Source organism: Carcharhinus amblyrhynchos, chromosome 12 (assembly GCF_965287045.1).
Source record: "Carcharhinus amblyrhynchos chromosome 12, sCarAmb.v2.hapA, whole genome shotgun sequence".
NCBI classification, from domain to species: domain Eukaryota; kingdom Metazoa; phylum Chordata; class Chondrichthyes; order Carcharhiniformes; family Carcharhinidae; genus Carcharhinus; species Carcharhinus amblyrhynchos.
Window position 1 is genome coordinate 34,759,163 of NC_137335.1, and position 25,496 is coordinate 34,784,658.

The 25,496-nt window shown below is 42.3% G+C and overlaps 1 protein-coding gene across 1 annotated transcript in view; it reads left to right on the forward strand.

Annotated features, from left to right (window-relative positions):
- The window catches only part of LOC145350578 (uncharacterized), a 77,118-nt gene that overhangs the window by 32,047 nt on the left and 19,575 nt on the right, over window positions 1-25,496 (forward strand). The window contains exons 5-7 of the mRNA XM_080199780.1: window positions 10,213-10,311; window positions 11,420-11,558; window positions 14,021-14,115. Coding sequence (XP_080055906.1) covers window positions 10,213-10,311; window positions 11,420-11,558; window positions 14,021-14,115 — 333 coding nt within the window. The remainder of the gene's footprint in view (window positions 1-10,212; window positions 10,312-11,419; window positions 11,559-14,020; window positions 14,116-25,496) is intronic.

The window sequence follows — 25,496 nt, forward strand, 5'->3', positions numbered from 1 at the left end:
GATTAGGCAGGAGCTTAGGGATACAGACTGGGATAGGCTGTTGGAAGGCAAGACCGTGTTAGGCATGTGGGAGTCTTTCAAGGGAAAACTGCAATGGGTGCAGGAAAGGCATGTGCCGGTTAGGAGAAAGGATGGGAAAGGTAGGATTAGGGAACCGTGGATTACTAGAGATATAGAAGACCTGGTTAGGAAGAAACGAGAGGCGTATGTCAGGTCTAAGCAGCTGGGAACGGAGAGAGCGTTGGAGGAATACAGAGAGAGTAGGAGGGATCTCAAACGGGGAGTTAGGAGAGCAAAGAGGGGGCATAAGATGGCTTTGGCAGGCAGGGTTAAAGAGAATCCAAAGGCGTTTTACTCCTATCTTAAGAACAAAAGGGTGGCTAGGGGTAAAATCGGTCCTCTCAGGGACAAACGTGGGGAATTGTGCTTAGAGGCAGAGGGAATGGGGGAGATCCTGAATGAATACTTTGCGTCGGTATTCACGAAGGAGAGGGGCTTGATGTCTAGTATGGTCATTGAGGGAGCGGTAGACCGATTGAAAGATCTATTGATTACAAGGGAAGAAGTGTTAGGGCTTTTAGCTGACATTAAAACTGATAAATCTCCGGGGCCCAATTGCATTTATCCTAGGCTGCTTAGGGAGGCGAGGGATGAGATTGCTGGGCCTCTGACGCGAATCTTTGTCTCTTCTTTGGACACAGGTGAGGTCCCAGAGGACTGGAGGATAGCGAATATGGTGCTGTTGTTTAGAAAGGGTAGGAGGGATAGCCCGGGTAACTATAGGCCGGTGAGTTTAACGTCAGTGGTAGGCAAGTTGATGGAGAGGATTCTTAGGGATAGGATGTTTGCGCACTTAGAGCGTTGCGATCTGATTAAGGATATGCAGCATGGCTTTGTAAAGGGGAAGTCTTGCCTTATGAATCTGGTGGAATCCTTTGAGGAGGTGACAAAAACGGTCGACGAAGGACGAGCCATTGATGTCGTCTATATGGATTTCAGTAAGGCGTTTGACAAAGCCCCCCATGGTAGGTTGGTACAGAAGATTAAAGCTCATGGGATATGTGGTCAGGTATCTAGATGGGTAGAGAACTGGCTTGCAAAGAGGAGTCAGAGAGTAGTAGTGGAGGAGTCCTTTTCTAGCTGGAGGTCTGTCACTAGTGGTGTGCCACAGGGCTCAGCACTGGGACCTCTTCTCTTTGTAGTGTATATAAATGATTTGGAAGAGGGAGTAGGTGGTGTGATCAGCAAATTTGCTGATGACACCAAGATGGCTGGATTGGCGGGCAGTGAGGAGCAGTGTCAGGCAATACAGTGGGATATTGATAGGCTGGTTGATTGGGCAGATACGTGGCAAGTGGAGTTTAATCCGGATAAATGTGAGGTGATGCATTTTGGCCGGAATAATGTAGGGGGAAGTTATATGATAAAGGGTAAGCCCGTAAGGAGTATAGAATCGCAGCGAGACCTGGGGGTGCAAGTGCACAAGTCTTTGAAGGTGGCAGTGCAAGTGGAGAGTGTGATGAAGAAAGCCTATGGTTTGTTAGCCTTTAGAGGAAGGGGTACAGAATATAAGAGCTGGAGTCTAATGTTGCAGTTGTACAGAACGTTGGTTAGGCCGCATTTAGAGTACTGCGTCCAGTTCTGGTCGCCTTACTACCGGAAGGACGTGGAGACTCTGGAGAGAGTGCAGAGGAGGTTTACCAGGATGTTTCCTGGTATGGAAGGACTGGGGTATGAGGAAAGATTGAAGAAATTGGGGCTCTTTTCCCTTGAAAGACACCGACTGAGGGGGGATCTAATAGAGGTATATAAGATTATGAAGGGTATAGATAGAGTAAACAGAGGTAAGCTATTTCCTACGATAGAGACACGTAGGACAAGGGGCCATGGACTTAAGGTGAGGGGGGAGAGGTACAACACAGATATTAGAGGGAGGTTTTCCACACAGAGGGTAGTGGGGGTATGGAATGCTCTGCCAAGTAAGGTGGTGGAGGCAAACACGCTAGAGTCATTTAAGAATAACTTAGACAGGCACATGACTGGGTTGGAGATGGGTGGATATAGGAGATTGTTTTAAATAAGGGTCAATAGCATTGGGGCATCCCTGGTAATGTAAATGGGTATGGTACAATAATAATGTTTTTTTTTCCCTTTTCATTCACAGGTTTTAAGTCGGTCCACCTCGTGTCCAATGAGGGGCATACAGGCGATGGGTCGTACTGGGGCCGCTCTTGGTTGTTCAGGATTGGCCTAGTGCTTCATGTCGTTAGTGTGTGCCTAAACTGGACCAGATACTGGGCAAGACGACAGCTCAGTGACTATCGCTGATTGCTGTGCAGACACATGGATTTGGGCCGGTGTCTGTGGGAATTTGCGCATTCTTTCCGTGCTTGCGTGGGTTTTCTCCGGGTGCTCCGGTTTCCTCCCACACCCCAAAGATGTGCTGTTAGGCTGATTGGCAGGAATAAATTGTCCCTAAATCAGTTTCCCTCAATCTGATGGCCATAAAACATTAGACAAGGGTCGTGGGTGGAGAGGGGGACTGGTGGTGTTGAGATGGCGGCGCGGGCTCGTTGGGCCGAAGGGCCTGTTTCCCGGGCTGATTTTGTTCTTTGTTCTTTGTATTTAATCTCTCCTCATAAGCTAACCCCCTCATCTCCGGTATCAGCCTGGTGAACCTTCTCTGTACTCCCTCCAAGGTCAATACATCCTTTCGCAAATAAGGGGACCAAAACTGCACACAGGACTCCAGCTGCAGCCTCACCAGTACCCTGTACAGTTGCAGCAAGACCTCCTTGCTTTTATATTCTATCCCTCTCGCAATAAAGGCCAACATTCCATTCGCCTACTTGATCACCTGCTGCACCTGCTGACTGGGTTTTTGCAATTCATGCACAAGGATCCCCAGGTCCCTCTGCACAGTAGCATGGTGCAACTTTTCACCATTTAAATAATATTCCATCCTACTATTATTTCTTCCAAAGTGGATAACCTCACATTTGCTAATGTTATACTCCATCTGCCAGGTCTTTTCCCACTCACTCAGCCTATCTAAATCTCTCTGCAGACTTTCCGCATCCTCCACGCAATTTGCTTTTCCACTCACCTTCATGTCATCAGCAAATTTTGTTACCCTACACTGAGCTCCCTCCTCCAGATCGTCTATGTATATGGTAAACAGTTGGGGCCCCAGCACCGATCCCTGCGGCACGCCACTAGTCACCAACTGCCTGGGCTTGCAACATCTCACTAGCTGTCCTGGCTGGAGACAATCTCTTTAACCTATGCTTCATGCTATCTCCACTCACATTGTCTGCACCTTTTAGACTTGTTTAGCTGTAAAGACTCGCATTCTAATCAGTATTCTGTAAACTGAGTGTGTGTCTTTATGTGCCCTGTTTGTGATCAGAACTCCCCACTCACCTGACGAAGGGGCAGAGCCCCGAAAGCTAGTGGTGTTTGCTACAAATAGACCTGTTGGACTTTAACCTGGTGTTGTGAGACTTCTTATTGTATAAGTAAACCCACAGGACTTTGACCCAGCGACAGTGAAGGAACGGTGATATATTTCCGAGACAGGATGACGAGTGGCTAGGAGGGGAACCACTAGGTGGTGCTGTTCCCCTGTGCCTGTTGCCCTTTTCCTTCCAGATGGTAGTAACTGTGGGTTGGGAAGGTGCTGCCTAGGGAGCCTTTGTGAGTTCCTGCAGTGCGTTTTTTAGATGGCACACACTGCTGCCACTCTGTGTTGGGGAGATGTTGTGCAGGTGCTGAGATCACTCACCACAGATGTGCAGCAACTGACAGGGTGAGTCTTGTGTATACAACTCTCATTTGTGACGCTGTCAAGGAAGTATATTCTTCCTTGCGGATACCAGTGGAGCATGTGACAGCAGGTCCTCAACTAAGAAGCAACCAGGTACCAATCTCTGTCTCCATCTCCACAGAGGCACACAATGTAGGTGGCATTACCCACTACAGTACCCTCCACAAGCTTGTGACAACCTGGTTGCCATGACGCTTGCTGCTGCCTGTCAGAACTTTCAGAACTGGCAGCTGCTATCAGACCAGTCATTGATGGATCACAATCAGAGGGGCAACTGGAGTGGCAACAGTTGGAGTTGACTGGTCTGATAACGCCATCTTGCAGGACAGTAGTACATGTCAGGCTGTTTCCTATCAGAGCACCATGCCACTGGGACAGAGGAAATAACGCCAGGCTTCCCAGGAACAAGGTGTTTGGATGCCACTCAGGACAAACTGTCTGGAGAGTGAGCACCACAGTCCTGTGATCCCTTTGTGAGGCATGAGCAGCCATCCACATTTTGTGATTTTGCCTTTTCCTCATCCATTTAGGAGAAGCACTGAATTGCCAGGTAGCTCTTGGAAGTGGGGCACCTGCCCTGAATTTGTGAGAAATTACCCTGGTGGAACTGGGAACCTGGCTAGCAGCCAGTGGACTAACTAAGATTTAATTCCAATGGGGCTGTAGGAATTAGCCACATTGGGGTTACTGTCAGCTCTCCGGCAAGTGGACTGGCCTCCCACCGGGATCATTACATTCCACCCATTTTCCAGTAAAACAGGGAGAAAAAGGAGAGACTGGATAATGAAGCCTGTCTAAAGAATGTCTGAAAAATGTGTCAGATCTTACATAATTGAATATTTCTTGCTGTTTACCTTATAATTGATGTGGGGAATGTCAGCCTTGTTGGATCCCACGTGGGAACCCAGATGACTCAACTCAGCTATTCTGAAAGGCTACTTTTGCTGATCTTAATTTATAGAAAAATATATTCAAGCTCAAGTGTTTTTATCAAACTTAGAACTTTGAATATCAAAGTCACTGATGTAAAATCATCAAACTGAGGAGTCATTAAAAGTGTATCTTCATGTTGCATAAACCCAAAAAAAAAATTTCTTTTGATGAGGAGTAGAATCTTGCTGAATATCACAGAATCAGAATGGTTATGGTGCAGAAGACCATTCGGCCCATTGTGCCTGCACTGGCTCTCCAAATGAACATTATGGCTTCGTGTTTTTATTTTAACCTCTTAAATATGACTACTTTCCCATCTTAACCTTTACTTGGAATACCGTTAAGTTCAAATAATCACTTGGTAGTGCAGAATTTGAGGATTGCAGAAAAAGCGACACGCTGTTGAATATTTTTGTGTTGCACTCATCAGGATAGATGCAAAATCTGCAGTCAAATCATGAGATCACATCTAACATAAGGCATTAGATTCTGAATTTTGCAAGCCCAGTACGGATGAATACGGTCAATGCCAGTGCAATACTAGGTACATAGGTCGCACATCCCAACAGCTGGCAGATCATATCAAACAACATGTTCCTTTGGCTAATTGCAGTAGACAGAGTACTGACCATATGCTTACAAAGGACGGAGCATAACATCTGACATTTGATGTGTTTCTGTGAATGGACAGCACTTTCTGAACAGTCATGTGGTAAGAATTGCGCTAAAACCAATTTAAGATTATCAGCCAAGCTTGCAATATAGCTCACTTAGCTTGTTGGAAGCTACATACATTCATATACAGGAGTCTGTCTTCAGCAGACAAAAGGAACATGTCCATGCATTGTATCTTTTTTGAATTAACAAGTGAAAGGATCTGCTGGCAGCAGTGGGAGGGCATTGTCATTTCATGGTTCTCTCTTGCTCCAGTGCAGTCCCATTGTTGGTCACTGCTCCTGGTTGTGCTGCTGAACTGCTGACCATCTGATTGGTGAGCAATTCCTGTGGCAGAGAACCACCCTGCATGGAGACAGATACCCTGGAGATAACCAATCAGCTGGCTGCTGCTCATAAAATCCAGCCCTGGGTCCTGCAGACTGCTGAAGTGTGCTGACTCCTCCTCACCCACATCCTCATCCCTCTGCTTTCAGATCCGCCTGCATGACTATCACCACAAACATAAAAATCATCCGTAGTCTCCATCATCAATCGAATTACATCGCCAGCCTTTGTTCCATAACCTATCTATTTAATCCAAGCCCTAGTTCCTGATTTCTTTAGTCACAATTTCCCATACTGTCCTGGAGTATTTCACCCACCATCCCCTCCCTCCCCCCATCCCAGATCTAGACTCTATTCCCTATTGCCCACTATTTCAGTTGGTTTTTCAGCTTCTTCCTGGGCCAATCCTCCCATCCCCATTTCCCCCCTTGCTCTCCTTGGATCACAATCCCCCAAAGCGGCACCTTGGCCTTTTGGCTAAGATGCAAATGAGATCAAGCCTTGGAGGAGGAGCTATGCCTACTCCAATCAGCTTGGATCATGTAGATCAAGCCCAAAACAGGAGGTGAGAGGCCTGTCTTGTCAGCTTGGATCGGGAATGTCTCAACTTGTTGAGACACTGAATTGGACTTGAATGGATTGAATTGGAATAAAAACAAAAAATAGCTGACAAGTCAAAATCAAACTGGCAAACCAGATACAAATATTGTTCAGAAAGTACTTTGACACTAGCAACCCTTTCTAATTAATGATGTGTAACTGCCTCCTCGGGGCTTCATCAGTGCTGCCAATGAAACTAATGTTTCTTTAATACTATTGGGTTGTTTCTGAATACATTTTTAGCCTGGAGGCAATGGTGTAAAGAGAGAACAGCAAATTTTTGATGGCAACTAACTTGTACCTCAGAGTATTTAATGATTCTATGATAGGAAATGAGCTTGTACCAAAAGGTTTCCTATAATGAGTTCCCAAACAAGAGCTGTATATGTTGAAATGATGACATGAATTAAAAACAGGGCTAGAATATGTTAAGGTTATTATCTCTTGTGACTCTCTCAAACATTGGCAATGGCCAGGGAGAAACTCACCTTGTCTCCTATTAAGTGGGGAAATGGCACAGGAGAAAAAAAAAGTAAAAGAAAGCAAAATTGAACTGATAAACCAATATTTTTTAGTAACGATCAACACACTGTTACATGTGTCTCTAAAATCTGTCCATTAAATTCCACTGGTCAAGGTTTTAATAAGATGTTATTACTTTTTATGCAATAATGTATTGTACAAATCTGATGACATCACAGGCGGCATGGCACAGTGGTACAATGGTTAGCACTGCTGTGTGCAGATTGCACATTTTTTGCCAAGTATGTGTGGGTTTCGTCCAGGTGCTCCGGTTTCCTCCCACAGTCCTCAGATGTGCAGGTTAGGTTGATTGGCCATGCTAAATTGCCCCTTAGGGTCCCAAGATTAGGGGGAGTACCCCAATAAATACTTGGAGTTACAGGGTAAGCCAGGTCAAAAGTTGAAGCAGACTAGATGGGCCAAATGCCCGCCTTCATTGTACGGATTATATGACTCTATGAATTAATAGCATTAGTGGCTAACTACATACTGTTAGCACTTTGAATCTGGTGTTAAATGAAAACTACCTTGCACGAAATTGATCTTTCTCTACACCTTGGCTTTGACTGTAACACTACATTCTGCACTCTCTCCTTTCCTTCTCAATGAACGGTATGCTTTGTCTGTATAGCAAGCAAGAAATAACACTGTATGCTAATACACGTGACAATAATTAATCAAACCAAACCAAAATCAAATTTAAAAAGCCCAAGATGTTTCTGTTAGTCACTATCATTTTGTTGTCACTGGAGGGCAGCAGATAGTCCCATCTTCCCAGGTTATTGTAATGCATTCCTTTAACGCTACAGTGCATCCTGTCATGCCCAAATGCGCATAGAATACAGACTATGTCTGAGGTACAATACACAACTCCAGAATCAAAGGCAAAACCATAAAAAACTTTTAAAAAACAACTTGTAAGAAACTTGAAAGTCTTTGTTTAATGCATGAAGCAGTCTGCAGTATGAAAAAGGAACATGCTTTCACAAAGAAGTATCCAAATACCAATCTATAGTCCAAGAGTTACCATTTTAGTAAATTGATTAAAGGATTCTAATGGCAACATTATAAGATCTTGCTTCAAGATTCAAGATTGTTCAAGATCCTCTTAAGGCTAACATGCAGGTTCAGTTGGCAGTTAGGAAGGCAGATGCAATGTTAGCAGTTATATCGAGAGGACTAGAAAACAAGAGCAGAGATGTACTTCTGAGGCTGTATATGTCTCTGGTCAGACCCCATTTGGAGTATTGTGAGCAGTTTTGAGCCCCATTTCTAAGGAAGAATGTGCTGGCCTTGGAAAGGGCCCAGAGGAGGTTCACAAGAATGACCCCTTGGCGTGAAGAGCTTGTCGTATGAGGAACAGTTGAGGAATCTGGGTTTGTACTCATTGGAGTTTAGAAGGATGAGAGGGGAACTTATTGAAATTTGCAGGATACTGCGAGGCCTGGATAGACTGGGCATGGAGAGGATGTTTCCATGAGAAGGAAAAACTAGAACCAGAAGGCAGAACCTCAGGCTAAAGGCGCAATCCTTTAAAACAAAGATGAGAAGGAATTTCTTCAGCCAGAGAGTGGTAAATCTGTGGAACTCTTTGCTGCAGAAGGCTGTGGAGGCCAGGTCATTGAGTGTCTTTAAGATAAATGTATATAGTTTTTTGATTAATAAGGGGATCAGGTGTTATGGGGAAAAGGCAGGAGAATGGGGATGTGAAAAAAATTAGCCATGATTGAGTGGTGGAGTAGATTTGATGGGCCGAGTGGCCTAATGTCTTATGGGCTTATGCTCCATCAAATTGTTGCCATTTCAAATGAGAGACAATTTTTAAATGTTAAACCTGTAATGCTTAATGATTTGAGAACTGTTGTCAGAGAATCATTATAGTGTTACTACTGATATCATAGAATCCCTACAGTGCAGAAGGAGATCATTCCGCCCATTGGGTCTGTACCAACTCTCCGACAGATGATCCCATCCAGACCCTACCCCCATAACCCTACATGTTCAACCACTAATCCACCTAACCCACACATCTTGAGACAATAAGGAGAATTTAGCTTGGCCAATCCACCTAAACGGCACATCTTTGAGAGGGAGGAAACCGGAGCACCCAGGAAAAACCGGAGCATATGAAAATCAGCTTATGCAACAGCAATCCTTCAGCCCAAATGTAATCCATTCTTTTTAGACAATTTGAAATGATGAGCACTATGCAAATGCAGGTAAACTACTTAAAAAGTTAAGATAATAATAAAGATTTCAAAACCTATTGTTACAAATATTGTAATGCATTAAGTCATGAGTGAAGCCCAGTTCATCCGCAAACCAGTCTCCCAACCATTGACTCCGTCTACACTTCCAGCTGTCTCGGAAAAGCATAACCAAGGACCCAAACACACCCAGACATACTGTCTTCCACCTTCTTCCATCAGGGAAAGATACAAAAGTCTGAGATCATGTACCAACTGACTAAAGAACAACTTCTTCCCTGCTGCCATCAGGCTTTTGAATGGACCCACCATGTATTAGGTTGATCTAGCTATGACTGTAACACTATGACTGAGACACGACAGATCAGCCATGATCTTATTGAATGGCAGGGCAGGCTTGAAGGGCTAGATGGCCTACTCCTGCTCCTATTTCTTATGTTCTTATGTACTATATTCTCCACTCTCTCCTTTCCTTCTCTATGTACAGTATGTTTTGACTGTATAGTGTGCAAGAAACAATACTTTTCACTGTAAACTAATACATGTGACAATAATACGTCAAATCAAATCAAAAATATTAGAATTACATCTGATGAATTGGTCATCAAACCACAATAGAGCATCTTCATTGATATAAAACAAGTAAAGAATTTGGGGAGAAAATAAACAATATATTTATTTTCTAAATAAAGGGGAGACATGCACTTTGCATAAATGACTTCAGAGAAGTCTGAGGACATTACCGAATCTTCATTTCCCTTTTTCTTGTAAGAAACAGAGTTGTTTTGCAGCCAGTAATTGCTGCTTATTATGGCACACAATGAAAAGAAGGCAGAGAAGGACTACAAACGGTTTTATAGTCTTGTCAGCAGGGATCTTTTGGTACAAATTGCTGGATAAATGAAACAGCCTGTTGTTTCCTCCGTTAAAACAGTGAGTTATGTGAAAGAAGGAGAGGTGGAGCAGCATCAGCAGGCAGTGTTAAGGTTACCTGCTGGGTCCTAATTGGTGGCCAGTGTTGTTAATGGCTTCCTGTGGCTGAGTGTTTACATGTCATTTGCTCGGTGCTTTGTATCTCAGCTACTAGAACTACTGACAAGTTCTTCAATCTGTCTTTTTTAGAATACCACAAGACGATTATTTGGTCAGCAGTCAGAATTCTCCCAACTCTGTCATGAAATCAAATATCTCAAGTCCGTTCCAAAGTCACATTTTTACATGGTATGAATACTGAGTCTTTTGCTTTATGCCGTTTTAACAAAAAACTTCAAACCTATTCAGACAATTGTTATTCAAATCTTGTAACGGTGTCACAAAAGACAGTTTTAGCATCTTTACCATCCAAACTAATTTTTCTGTTAAATTCTTCTGGAAATAATTTCAGAAACTGAAATGAAATCAAAAAGCATCATTTATATCTTATGGAATTCAGAAATGTACAAGTCATCTTGTTTTTTCCAGCTACGTTAGCAGACGAATAATCAGTTAAATAGAAAGCACTTAAATAAATTTAAACAACCCTGGCCACTGACAATATATAAAGAGAAAGGGTTTATGTATTACTGTCAGTGTTATAAATGCAGAGATACAGTGAGCAACATCTAAATCCGCTTGATATATAAATGGCTGATCCTGGCCTTAATTGGCATTTACCAAATAGTAAATGTTACACAAATACCAGGGAGAGCTCAGTTTCATAGGAAAGCCTAAAGATTGATCTTAGCTCCAGACTGCATATTAATCAGGATTTTGCATTTGTCTTTCTTTTATTGTGGTGCTGAATCTGTAATTTATTTAAAACTGTAATTTGTGGATGGTACTAAACCATATAAAACCAAGAGACTCCAGCTTCAATCCCTGGCTTGTGTTTGATTAACTAATCTCAGAAAGCTTCACATTGCTGGGACATGCACCTGCGAGAACAGAGAATTGAGGATACCACCAGGTTCAGCTGGAAAGCTTGTTGTTCAATATGGCACTGCATGTACCTCAGCATAGATTAAGGATAAAATCTGGGAACATGCTTATCACCTTGCCTTATCTACAATCAATGAAACTTGGTGAGCCACTCTGTAGAGGCTGGGATGATTGCTTGTGTGTTTTGGTCATTACATTAGCAGTCAAATGTGTTAGCGTAATAATACTTACAATTGCTGCATGTGCAAGAATGAAAATAATACATGTTTTTCAAAACTACGTAAAAAGCCAGATATTTTCAATGAGTTTGTGAGAATTGGCCACAGTGTTGCACCAAAAGTCATGAGATTTATACCTGGAACTCTGATGTCACTTTGTGTTAAAACCTCTTCTTAAAACTCCCTTTGTTCAGATTGTAGAAATGCAGGACCAACTGGCAAAGAGTGGAATTTTGAAAAACCGAGGAGATTATGAAGAATTCTGGCGCCTGTTAAAACAAGCATCTCATGCTACGCAATTTGAAACAAAGCTCCAGGACGTAAAGTTAAAAAGTTTAGTTATATTATCTTACCCATGTCTATCACTTTATTGCCCAGGGAAGTCCATGAGAGGCTACATTTACTTAAAAAGTTCCTTTATTCTGTGTAGAAAATATACATGAGTTTAGCTCAGTGTTTTATAGAATGTTGATTTTATTGTCAGAAGGATGTGAAGTCGTGCTCCACATCCATCCGCCCTCTCTCCATTACTTACTCTCCAACTATTTGGCTCTTAATTTTTGGGTCAGAATGGGTGTATTTCTGAGTAATTTGAGAATAAATACGTGGGGCTGTGAGCTATTTTACCAGGCTAAAGACTATCTCTATTCTTTCATGGGATGTGGGTATTGTTGACAAGGCCAGCACTTGTTGCCCACCCCTAATTACCCTTGAATTGAATGGCTTGTTAGGCCATTTCTGAGGGGGGTTAAGACTCAAGTGTTGGCCAGACAAGGTAAAGATGGCAGATTTCCTTCCCAAAAAGACATTAGAACCAGTTGGGTTTTGACAACAAATGTTAATAGTTGCTGTTGTCACCATCTTGAAGACCAGCTTTATGTTCCAGGTTTATCGACTGAATTCAAATTCCATTGCGTGTCATACCACAGAACATTAGCCTGGGCCTCTGATTAATAGGCCAATGGTGTTACCACCACACCACAATCTCCTTTGTGCATGGATGCATGAGATCCCAGAAAACCCAAATACCAGCTATTGTCACTACTGAGCTGGGGAGGCGGTTTAGAACGGAGTTGAGGAGGAACTTCTTCACTCAAAGGGTGGTGAATCTCTGGAATTCTCTGCCCGTTGAAGTGGTGGAGGCTGCCTCGCTAAATATTTTTAAGAAGCGGGTTGATGGGTTCTTGATAAGAGAGGGGATTAAGGGTTATGGGGAGAGGGCGGGAAAGTGGAACTGAGCTACAACAGATCAGCCATGATCTTATTGAATGGCGGGGCAGGCTCGAAGGGCTAGATGGCCTACTCCTGCTCCTATTTCTTATGTTCTTATGTTCTTATCGAGATCTTTGATGAGGACCCCTCATATTTTCTCCACTCTATTCCCTGATTAAAACTGAAATATAAGTATTCTGATAATTGTTAAATACAAGCACTATGTAATATGAGTTTCCTTTGTATCCGTTCATTGCTCATTTTAGCTGCCGCTCTGGACCTGAGCCTGTCACTTTTTTCTATTCCAATTTACTTCTTTTCTCTTTACCCCTGTTAGAACACACTCAGCTATCACTATGCCTTCTACTTCTCCCCTCTTGGTTATTCTGCTCTTCCCAGCCCCTTCCTGAATCCTACAATACTCCTCAACCCTCCTGTTGTCCAGCTTGACTTTCTGTTAGATAAACCTGGGCCTTTCCTCTCTGCGTTCTAATGTTCTCCAAGGGCCATCAAGGTATGCAACATGGCCTGCTTATGAGCAGCAACTCCAACTGCCTATCCTACTCTTTTTGCCAACTTTCCAAACTAGTGTGCCTGCTGGCTATCTATCTTGCCAATCTCTTCCCATGTCCAACTCATTCCTAGGTTTAAGTCCAACCGATTTATTTGATAGTGCACTCACTAGCTTTCGGGGTTAGTCCCTTCTTCGGGTGAATGGATAGTTCTGGCCTCAGACAGAGCATATAAAGCACAGTCAGTTTAAACCTGGTGTTGTCAGACTTTTTACTGTGTTTACCCCAGTCCAACGCCGGCATATCCACATCACAACTCATTCCTTGCAGTGCTGACCCTGTGGACTCTGTCAGCAAATCAGCTCACAATATCCTTCTCTCCATCTTCTCCAGAATGTCCATTCCCTTGTGAACAAAGCTTATTGTGGATGATTGCATCAACATCAAGGCCTAATGGAAATCTGGTTGAGGATAAAGACACTTCCCCCAATTGAAGTCTTCCCTTCTGACTATATCATTCATTACATACACTGCCTAGAATGTGGAGGGATGGAATGGCTTGTATAACCAAATCTTACCTTGGTGTGTCTTCTTTGTCATCTTATCCTCCATTGAGCATATCTTTTTCTGCCCCCCTCACTGTCCTGTCCATATCCTAATCATCCTTAAGTCACATGCACTCATCACCCCTGTACCTGCTGACTTCCAGTCAAGCAATGTTGCAATCTTAAAGTTCTCATCCTTCCGCTGTAACTTCTTCCAGTCCTCTGAGATAACTGAGCTCCTCCAATTTAAATGTCTTGAGCATCCCCTTTGGTGGCCATGCCTTCAGTTGCCTAGCTCCTAAAATCTGAAATTTCCTCCCTAAAACCATCTACATTTCTGTTTTCCTCCTTTAAGATGTTCCTTCAAATCTACCTCTCTGACCAAACGTTTGATCATCTCTCCTAATATCTCCACAGATGGTTCAGTGTCACATTCTGTTTGATAACATCCTTGTGAAATGATTTGGGATGTTCCATTACGTTAAATATAAAAGTTATTGCTGAAATTCTATTCTTTTGCTAACAGTGACTAGATCATTACCTCGCTTCAAAAAGAAACCTGTGCAAGATCCAGCAAGCAGCCCGTGTGTCAACAGCAAAAAAAATAACCATCTCATAACTGTAAGCAACTTATCTTTGTATACACAGGACAATTACAACGACATAAGTAATCATTAACATTGCTTTTCATTCACTGAAACTAAATTACTATATGATAGTTTCACTTGTTAATGTTTGTATTCTAATTTGTAATAGTTTAAATATTATTTCTGATTAATTCTTTTGAATATACCATTTAAATGGTATATTGTACTTGTTGTGCCCCAAAAGTTCAATTTTTCTTGCCCCTGCCAATTTTCTTTTCCCTTCCTTTTCTCCCTTTTTCAGGGTGTGGTTGTAGAGTGCCTAAGTGGTTTTATTTACATGTGAGCTTTGACACTCACTATTAGCAGGATATTCATTGTGAGAGAGAAACACAGCTGACCCTTCACTCCTTCAATGTCCACACATGCGCATTTTCAGCAGGGGTCATGAGTTGATGGTTAGCAGTCAGGAATGGGAACCCTGGCTGTTTCTCCTCTGTTGGATAACAATAAAGAGTGGGAAACCTGAATGGTTTTTATTCCAAGTTCAGGGCATTTTTTCCCAGTTGAAGGAACTTTGGGGCCTTCTTGGCTTGCATACCTCAGCTATGCACTAGGTAAAAGGCATTGAGCAAACGGGGGGGCCAACTCCACTGTTTCTTTATGATCTTTAGGCTGATAGTTTATTAAGAAGATTGATGCCATTCAAGGAAGCATACCCTTTGAAATGCACAAATATTCAATGCTAGCACAACCTTTTATTTCAGGGAAATATTTAACTTTGCATAGGAATGTAAAGGGTGATAGAAAACTTGGTGAAATACAGTAGCTGCCTGTTTTAATCTCTTTGGTGTGTGCTCCAGTTATGTTGACTATTACTACCTTATAAGGTCCTTTTATAAATACATTTGCACAAACGGTATTGTGACATGCCAGTATGACATTGTAAATATGAAATAGGCTTCCAACACTCACTCACTTCAATTTTATGTGTAGGCCCTTTGTCCTTTCCTTATACAAATGTAAATTTTAAGTGTCTTATGGAAGATACATTCTTTTTCCAGTGTATGTAGTGATGAACTATTTGTATCCTGAAACTACTTGCGCCCACTCCAATGTGTCTCTGTTTCTTATAGTTATTTTGTTTTGAACCAGTGTCAGCACACACTACTGCACTCAACCTTGCCATATAAATGCCATTGAAAAAAAATCACAGCACTTGATGTTGAGTGAACGGATAAGTGTGAAGGTGGGTGAGTTAAGTGGGTAAGTGCGTAGGGTGGTTGCTGGATAGGATGGTTGGTGGGTTGGGTGGTAGCTGGGTAAGGTAGTAGACTGGCAAATGGTAGGCTGGAAGGTGAGTAGGGTATGTGGGAGAGGGTTAGGTGAATCGGGGGATTCAAGGGGCTAAGGTAGGTAGTCAGAACATCAGAAGGCTTAGTATGAGGAGTGATTGACAGTGGGGGAGAGCGGAGGGGTCATTCAGTTCAGTAATCACTCAAGAGTTAGACTAGGATTTTTCTGTCTAACAATTCCTAGGTAAATATTTAGGGAAAGAAGTTGAAACTATTTGAAGTCTCTGCATCGGAGTTAGTCAGAGTGGGGAATTTTCCTATTTTTTTGGCAGAGTGGGACAACAGGCGGGATAAATAGCATTAAAGCCACCGACCCCAACAATGGCTTTCTCTACCATGTTGTCAGACACTTAATAAAAAAAGTTGAGAGAGGTGGTCCCATAATACCACGCTGGTGGGAGCCCCCCAGCAACTTAATGCTGGGGGCAATGTCCAAGCATGACCCTCTCCATCCTGTGCAATGCACTCACCTGCACTCTGGTGGGTTCTGCTCACCAGGTGCACACCCTGAGAGACTTGTTGCAATTCATGTAAAAGTGAGGATACTCTAATGTGAATGGATGATGTAATGGGGGTGGGGGGGATAGAGGGGGTAAGGGAGGGGAAGCGGTGCAGTATTATAAAACGTAGAGGGCTGATAATGAGATATAACTTTATTGTCATGGGCTTCTTGATGTTGAACGTCAGCATTCCCGTTATGTGATTGGCAGGGGTTGGAGACAATTATTACAGGAAATTCTGCCAGCGTATATCATAGTTTAGGCTCTTGTTGAATTTTCTGCTGCTGCTGAAAATGGGAACAGAGCAGAATATTTCCTGCCTACCCCACCGAGATTTTTTTCAGAGGGTCTCAAGGAGCAGGGGAATTGCCTATTGGAAATGCAGACTTCCTTGATAATTCCCATGGAGTAAATGCTTTGGGCTTTCATGGGTTGCTGCAGCATCTTGGGTTGTACATCCGGTCTCCGAAGATTCAAATAGCAGGAGACATGGGCTGTAGTTTAAACAATAGAGGTTAAATATTACATATTGTGAAGGAGAATCTTTCACAGTGCATGGAGCAAAGTTTACTTATTAGTGTCACAAGTAGGCTTACATTAACATTGCAATGAAGTTACTTTGAAAATTCCCTAGTCGCCAAACTCTAGCGCCTGTTTGGGTACACTGAGGGAGAATTTAGCATGGCCAATGCACCTAACCAGCACTTTCGGACTGTGGGAGGAAACTGAAGTACCCAGAGGAAACTCGTGTGGACTCCACACAGACAATGACCCAAGCCAGGAATCAAACCCAGGTCCCTGACACTGTGAAGCAGCAGTGCTAATCACTGTGCCACCATGCCGTATATTTTCAACCAAAAAGATCAGTTTTGATCACACTCCATTATTTCTTTTTGTGAGCCAAATGCAAAATTGATCCAAAAGAAGGGGTAGACATCTGTGGTGTAATTGTAAAATACGTATCCACATTGAATTTCAGCATATTTTGCAGGTTGAGGTACTTCTGAACTAACCAATGCTTCTTATTTTTTCAAGCACTTAGTCAACATTTTTCAGTTTTAAAGGCGATATTATAATATATGTGAAATGTAGTTTATATTCTTGCAGGAGCTTTTCTTCCACATAGATGTGGAAATTTGTTTAGAAAGAGGTGTAGAAGAAAAAGTGAATAATGGAAGTCAAGGATGACTCCAGGTTTATCTCAGGCCTGGTTTTTTGTGTACAGACTAACAGCTGTGCCCTGGATGATGAGTTGGGATGGGTTGGGCCTTTCACACAGTAGTGCGACTGAAACATCACTCTTCCAATCTACTAAACGTGGCAATATTTCTTAGCTCAATTTGTCAAGTGATTGCTGAAGGCAGTTAAAGGTTTAATTTGCAGGGCACATTCTTTCTTTGGGTACTGCATAATCTGGAAGAAAGTCAGTGGACGTCTTGTGACATACGACTCATCTGTTTCATCATGCTTGTTTTTCCTGCAGTCTATTCATTCACACAGGAATTTACTGTAATAAGGTTCTTGTTAATGCAGTTAGCGGAGAATCAAAGTTTATAACCCCAAGTTATTGTCAATAAATGATAAAAAGAGTAAAATTATCATACAAAGTAGAAAATGGTATTAAATGCAGTGTCAGTGTGGAATTATAATTAAGATACAGAAACCAGTATAAACTTTTACTCATTGGGCTTGTCATTTGTTATCTTAATGGGAGCTTGATTCCTCAGTATTATGCCTATTTACTTTATTTTATGCTCTTAATTATCTCTTATAAAACTGTATTTTTCCCACAAAATTTTTTTTCAAATGCAATGAAATGCATTTACACAATGTTTTATTTGCTTTAATAAGATTGAAAGATTACTTAGTGTATTACTTAGTTATATTTTTTGTCATGGGGGGGAGAATTTTCCCATCTCTCCCACCACAGGAACTGTAGTGGACAGGAGGAAGACCATGCAAAGGTCCGTTGACTGTGGACAAGCAAGTGCGGCTGGAAAATCCCCCACATAGTCTTCATTTTACTCTTTGTAGACCATTAGATGTAGGAGCTGAAGCAGCTGATTTGTTCTTCTAATTCCGTAGTTAGGGGATGACATTGAATATTTTGTTATTAGCGGATTTATTTTGTGATAGAGAACTGCTTTCTGAAGCAGCCGTATTTTGTGTAGTGTACATTCTGATCTGTATTATAGGATGGATTAGGAACTATGATTTATACAAAGATGAATGATTATTATTCCCCATGTACTGTTGCACAAGATAATTTAAGGAAGGTCAACTGGAAGGTAAAGTTCAAGAGTAATTCCTACAAAGATATTATTTTATTTGGTACTTAATTTTGATTTTGTTGGAGACCCAGGGAGTGTTATATTTTATACTTCAATATTGTTGCTGATAAAACTAATCATCCATCATCAGGTGTACAGAAATGATTGACTAACAGTGTGTGATGTGTTGCATTTCACAAATGTTAGTAATAGAATGATACCCATGAGGTGGAGGTGCCTGTGTTGGACTGGAGTGGGCACAGTAAGAAATCTCACAACACCAGGTTAAAGTCCAACAGTTCACCTGATGAAGGAGCAGTGCTCTGAAAGCTCGTGATCCCAAAAAAACCTGTTGGACTTTAACCTGGTGTTGTGAGACTTCATAGAATGATGCAGCGCAATCATGCCTCTTTGAAAGAACTAACCTGTTAGCCCCATTTCCCAGCACATTTAATAATCCTGCAAATATGAGCACTTCAAGTATTATATTGAATTTAATTTAAAAGTTATTATTGAATCTGCACCTTTCAGATAGTGCATTCCAGACCACAACAATTTGCTGTACTGAAAAATTCTCCTGATATCCTGGTTCTTTAGCTTCACCTATGATAACCTTCTGAGGTCAAATAGGGCAAATGTAATCATTGTCTGGGCTCAACTTTGAAGCCTGTGCATTTAAGTGAGGCCTTGGAGGGCTCTCAGAACCATTGTGATCTGAGAGAGTGAAACATGACCTTGACATTGGCTTACAACTGTGTAGTGACAACTCTCTGTGTAGGCTTACCGTTAGAAACTCAGAGCTCAAGCCATATATACTAACGTGATGCTCATATTCAGGATGGAAAGCACAAAAAGTGTTGAAAAAATAAAGTAAAATCAACACAGAATTGGAAGTTATGGGGGTGATGACAGACAGACATCTCAAGTTTGAGGTTCCTGTGTGGCCATATTGTCTGCAGGTTTTTGCTGCTAACGAGAGACTTCAGGTGCAGTCAGTATTAGTAGTGGGAGATTTGGGGGAGGGGGGGCGTAATCTGTGGGGTGTTTCTTGATTCTTTGTTGTAATTTCAGCTGAAGGTCTGAGGAAAAACCAGAGAAATAGCATAAATGCTGTTAATGTTTCTTCAGAGTTTCCATCAAAGTTATGACAGACAATTTGGAATTGAATTCCTTGCAGGAATTCAACTCCTTGATACTGTGCTTCTTCTTACTGCAGTGTACAAATAAATTAACTGCCATGTCTTGAAGTTCATAGAATCATAGAATCCCTATAATACCAGAAGAGGCAATTCTGCCCATCGAAACTAACCAGCAACAATCCCACCCAGACCCCGTAACTCCACATATTTACTCTGCTAATCCTCCTGATGCTAAGGGGCGATTTAGCATGGCCAATTCATCTAATCTGAGCATCTATAGACCGTGGCAGGAAACTGGAGCACCTGGAGAAAACCCACGCAGACATGTAGAGAATGTGCCAACTCCACACAGACAGCTGCCCAACGCTGGAATTGAACCCAGGTGCCTGACACTGTGAGGCACAATGCTAACCACTATGTCATCACACCATCCAAAGGTGTTCACAATAAAGGATGAAGTATTTAAAGGTGTTGCTAAACACACAAACATGCTTTCAGCTTCAGCATATTAACCTTTTCAATGGAAATAAAAGTAAAAACAGAAGAACTGGTTAGAGTGAAGTTCAGCCACACAGAACAAGTTCTGCATTAAATCCTCAACTGACAACAAATAGATTTTCAAAAGGTGGCAGGCCAGGCAGAAGAAACGAAATAATCACTTATGGTTCTTGCTGCTTAGGGATTCCTGCTAGAGAACTAGCTGTTAGCAAGAACAAGATTGGGTTCAATTATGATGCATGTTGTTGTCAAAGAGCTTTATGAAGCCTTCAGGTCTTGGTTCACACATGGTACTGGAGGGCTTTACCTGTGTTGCCAGTTTTACAAACGGAAGAGAAATGATCTTATTAGATTTTTCAGGATATCCCAAACATTCAACAACATACTCTTTGAAGTGTATCATTGTTGGCTACATGAGGAAACATGAGAGCCAGTCTTTGCAGAATGGATACATTGGACGGGAAGGGGAGGGTACGCAAATCCCTGAATACTATCTTAAACAACGGACAGGAAATTAGGTTCATTGGGCACCCTGAGTATCCCAAGCAATCTAACATGGCATCCACAGCTTGCATGGTACCAAATGCCAGATTGATGGACGTGTTAGTGTGTGTGCTGTAAACTTGATTTGATATCAGCGCTGCCACTTTGGAGCTCAATGCTCCACCTAATGCTTGCTCTTTACCTCTGTTATGATCTTGGCCACATCCTAGGACATGGGGGGAGATCTGGTTTGGGACCAATAGCCATTTGTTCAAAGTAAATAAAGGTTAGAATTCAAGACACCTGCTTTTTTGTGGAATAAAGCCACAAGATTCCAAAAAAATAAATTTACCATACAAGTTTAGAAGGATAAAACAATTTACAATACGTATCTTATCCTCTAACAGTCAGGTGAATTATCAGGTACATGCGAATTAACAGGAAAACTGTGGTCGAACACACCACACCAGCGTAAATGACACATACGACCTCATAAAATTCCATGGATCTCTCAATAAATACCCAGATGTTAATCCCACTGAGTCAACTGATCCTGCTGAAACTTTATCTTTCTCACACGGGTTTCCAATCTCCACCTTTGAAGATCCCTCCTTGGAATTGTTTCCAATGATTGCTCCAACTTGGACAGCTTTAACAATGGTCCACCTCACAGGGTTTCAATCTTGCCTTCCAAGATTCCTTCTCCCTGGATTCCCAAGGCTTCACCAGCCTATACCAATTGCTGTGATTTCAGTTCTTTGCTGGACAGCTAGCTTCAATCAACTTCTACAAGTGTTAGTGCTTTCTATAGTGGCAGGTGCTGAAGGAGTTTCTCTGCCAACAGGGCTGCACGATTAGGATCCCCCTGAGAATACAGCATTAGGGAATTAACAGTGACCAGGCAGAGCTGCCCAGTGCGCGTGGAACAGCAGGGGGAGAGGACTCTCAGCAGGAGACCATCTCTGCCCAGAGTGTTCCCTCTGAACCTCAGTGTAGAACAATGTATGAAATGTCTGTGAATCAGGGAGGACATCCTCAGTGAAATCTTCTACCTGCTGAAGCCAGAGGTACTGAAGGACCACACAACCAGTGACCATGAACATAACTGTGGCATCTGGATCCTTTCTTGCTTTTCATTTATTTGTGGAATGTGGGCATCACTGGCAGAGCCAGCGTTTAGTGCCCTTCAGGAGATAGTGTTGAGCTGTCTTTTTAAACTGCTGCAGCTCCTGTGGTGTAGCTACATGCAGTTAGGAAGGGAAGGGGTTCAAAAATTTTGACCCACTGACGTTGAAGGAATGATGATATATTCCCAAGTCGGGATAGTGAGTGACTTGGATGGGAACTTTCAAGGGGTGGTGTTTGCATGTGTCTGCTGCCCTTGTCTTTCTAGGTGGTAGTGGTCTTGGCCTTGGAAGGTGCTGCCTAAGGAGCCTCGACATACTGCTGCAGCCCACCTTGTAGGTGGTACACATTGCTGCTATTGTACATCATGTTGGAGGGACTGAATGTTTGAGTTAGTGGATGGGTGTCTATCAGATAGGCTAATATGTCCTGAATGGTGTTGAGATTTTAGTGTTGTTAGAGCTGAAACCATCCAGGCAATTGGAGAGTATTCCATCACATTCCTGACTTGTAGCTTGTAAGTGGTGGATGGGAAGGCAGAAGGTGAGTTACTTATCACAGAATGTCCAGCCCCTGATCTGCTGTTGCAGTCACAATATCTATATACCGCTCCAATTATATTTCTAGTCAATGGTAACCCTCAATGATGTTAATGGTGGGTATTCAGCGATGGTAACGCCATTGAATGTCACGGATGGAGCTGGACATAATTACAACATCTTACACTCCGCCATCCACTGTTAGATAGAGGTCACTAAGGACCATGAATGAAAGACATTTTAAAATAACATTTTATTCTCTCTTGTCAGAGCTCAGCATGTGAAGTGAGCTCACAGTTTTACTAGGATCAGATTTGGTGCAGGATGCCGTTGACTGTATCCCATCACAGGCACTGCAAGTCAATACTGCCCTGTACTGGATCAGAACAAGATTCCACTCCATCAGTGTGCACCCACTGGCAGCATATTCTACCAGTCCGTGCACTTAGGTATCCTGGCAGCAGTCATGATGCCTTCATTCTGCAGCAGTCTGCTGTGCCAGTTGCATTCAAACCACCCAGATAAACCAAGGGGTAAGTAGTGTGTGGCAAGGGCTATTCGCCAACCACATGACTGACGACTCTAGTCCATAACCCATGTACATGTGCACAGCATGCTTACAACGAAAACTGCACTGTCTCAGGAAAGATGAGTGGGCAGACCATTGCTGACTGGGACCACACTTTCGTCACCTGGACCATGTGGCAGGGACCCTGCATTACTCAGTAAAGCAGGTATTAAGGTTCATTCTGGTCTACTTCATACTGGACACCCTCTCAGTCAGGATGGAGCAGCCCTTGCTATCATTCATACAGCTGAGTAGGAGGAATATGAGCAGGAGGAAGACCTAGACAGTCCTATTCTGTCTGCCTGTCAGTGAAGAACTCACCCTTAATGCGATACCAGGAGCAACAACCCTAATTTCTCATTCAGCAACATTCCCACAATTTACCTACTCTCTGTGTCTGACCAAGTAAACACTCCAAACCAAATTTATAATTGAAATCAGATAGAAATCAAATAGGCTATCATATAGTCAACTAATTATCCTTAGTGCCTCTGTGTCTTTGCTTTGTCCAGTGCACAAATACAGGGCTACCCCAGTGGCTGCAGCATGGTTGGTACAAGGCTGATAATTTTCAGTGGGGCAGGTGCAAATGGTTTTGAGAGATGATCTCGAGCAGCTTTGGGCCTAGGAGACCTAGCTTCAGATTGCACCATCACAACATGGGCAAGAGCAAAGTGTCAGAGGTGGGAACACAACGCTGTTGTCTCTGAGAGGACAGCAGGTTTTACACTCCATGGAGCCAATGCTAGGGGGCGGCACCTCAATACCTATATTCTGCAGGAACAAATGTTGATGGACTGCTGCTCCACACTGGCATCCACAGCCAGGATGGCAGCTGCCTGAGTTTCCACAATAGCTTTCGAACATTGAATGGCTGCTGCTTTTCCTGCAACGGGAATAGCAGACATCACATTATAACTGCATTATGGTTGGGTCCATATGTGTTCGAACAAAGATAGCCATAACTTTTGTGCTGGAAAGGACAGATTCCAAACTGCACACAAAACCCTGTGACAAGTTGGGTTCAGACTTCTCTATGCTAATTGACATTGACTGCCGGTGGGGGCAAAGAGGTGAATGCTTATCTTATCTGCAACTTGCAAATCAGTAAAGCCTGTAAAGGAGGAGGAAGTGGGATGTAAAAAGGTGGATTAATTATGAGGATGCCCTGATCTTCGATGGTTTTGGTGCCACAGCTGGCCATAGCCTCAGCAATAACCTCATCCCAATAATGGTCAGTATTATCTCTTCCACAAGTATCAGGACACGAAGGCAAGCCTATCATAGAGTCAGAGTCATAGAGGTTTACAGTATGGAAACAGGTCATTTGGCCCAACTTGTCCATGCTACCCTTTTTCTTAAACCCCTGAACTAGTCCCAATTGCCTACATTTGGCCCATTTCTCTATGCCCATCTTACCCATGTAACTGTGTAAATACTTTTTAAAAGACAAAATTGTACCGCCCTCTACTACTACCTCTGGTAACTTGATCCAGACACTCATCCCCTCTGTGTGGAAAAAGTGCCCCTCTGAACACTTCTGTATTTCTCCCCTCTCACCTTAAACCTATGCCCTCTGGTTTTACACTCACCTATCTTTGGGAAAAGATATTGACTTTCTAGCTGATTTATGTCCCTCATTATTTTATAGACCTCTATAAGATCACCCCTCAGTCTTCTATGCTCCAGAGAAAAAGTCCCAATCTATCAAGCCTCCCCTTATAACTCAAACCATCAAGTCCCAGTAGCATCCTAGTAAATCTCATCTGTACTCTTTCTAGTTCAATAATATCCCCAGTTTTGGGGGACTACTTAATTTAGTCTCCTGCATCTTTGTAGGCCAGAGAAATATTTGTTTAAATTGTTTCATGAAATAGCACAAATATTAATAAATATAAATCTCACAGGTAAAATAATATGGTTTTTGTTGCTGTCGTGAACTTAGGTATAAAATACATTTTTAGATTTAACTTATATTGAATCATTTGCGTCACAGTTATATTGAATCAGTTGCATCACAGCAAGAATATTATTAAACAAGCATTGTACTTATTGACATGGTATCTGTGATTAGTTTTGTGATCAGAGCATATGTACATCCTGTCTTAAACTCTGTGATCTACCACATTCTTTAGAAGTTTGGTCCTACACGATTTGACCATTAAACCCCTTAAGAGTACATTCAGCTGACTTTTGTAATTGCTTCCAAATGCTGTAAGGATTACTGGGAATGTCACCAAACCGTGAGGAGGCCAGGCAGGTCTTTCATCCTACCTCCTACCTAAGGTAAGTCACATGGGTCACTGTTTACCCTGCCTGGCCCAGGACAAATAGATCTTAACTCATTCCCTGTTATCATCAGTCTGACTTGAGCAAGAGAAATTGTTCACAGATGCATGATGAAACAGCAAAGAGAAAATTTCTGTTGAAAAGAGGAAATGTGAAAGGGAAACCAGTGCATTATATTCAGGAAGCTGCTGAAACAGCTCCTGAAAATGACAATTTAGAAAAACATTAGGTACACATTATTATTTCGGAATATTACTTTTATTAACAAGTGTTTGCCAGATCCTGTTGATGCATTCAGTTGCCTTTGGATCAAAAAAATCAGGTTTGAACTTGCATGTATAACCTAGATCTACACTGTGAAATGTGTCTTATATTGCACAATACAGCTCATCAGATCAGACAGCACTGATTATCCATCAATATAAAACTACTCCAAATGGCAGAATAGGTAATGATTATAATCCTCACCTTTTACACAATCCATTACATATAGTCCATGTGGTGAGGGGGCAATATTGTCAACATTGGACAAATAGCGCTAACTATTTGCCAGTACCACTACAGCCAATTTCAAAGCGAGAAAGTGAAAAAGATTTGCAGACCTATAGCATCTTTCACATCTTAAAGATGTCCCAAAGCACTTTCCTACCAA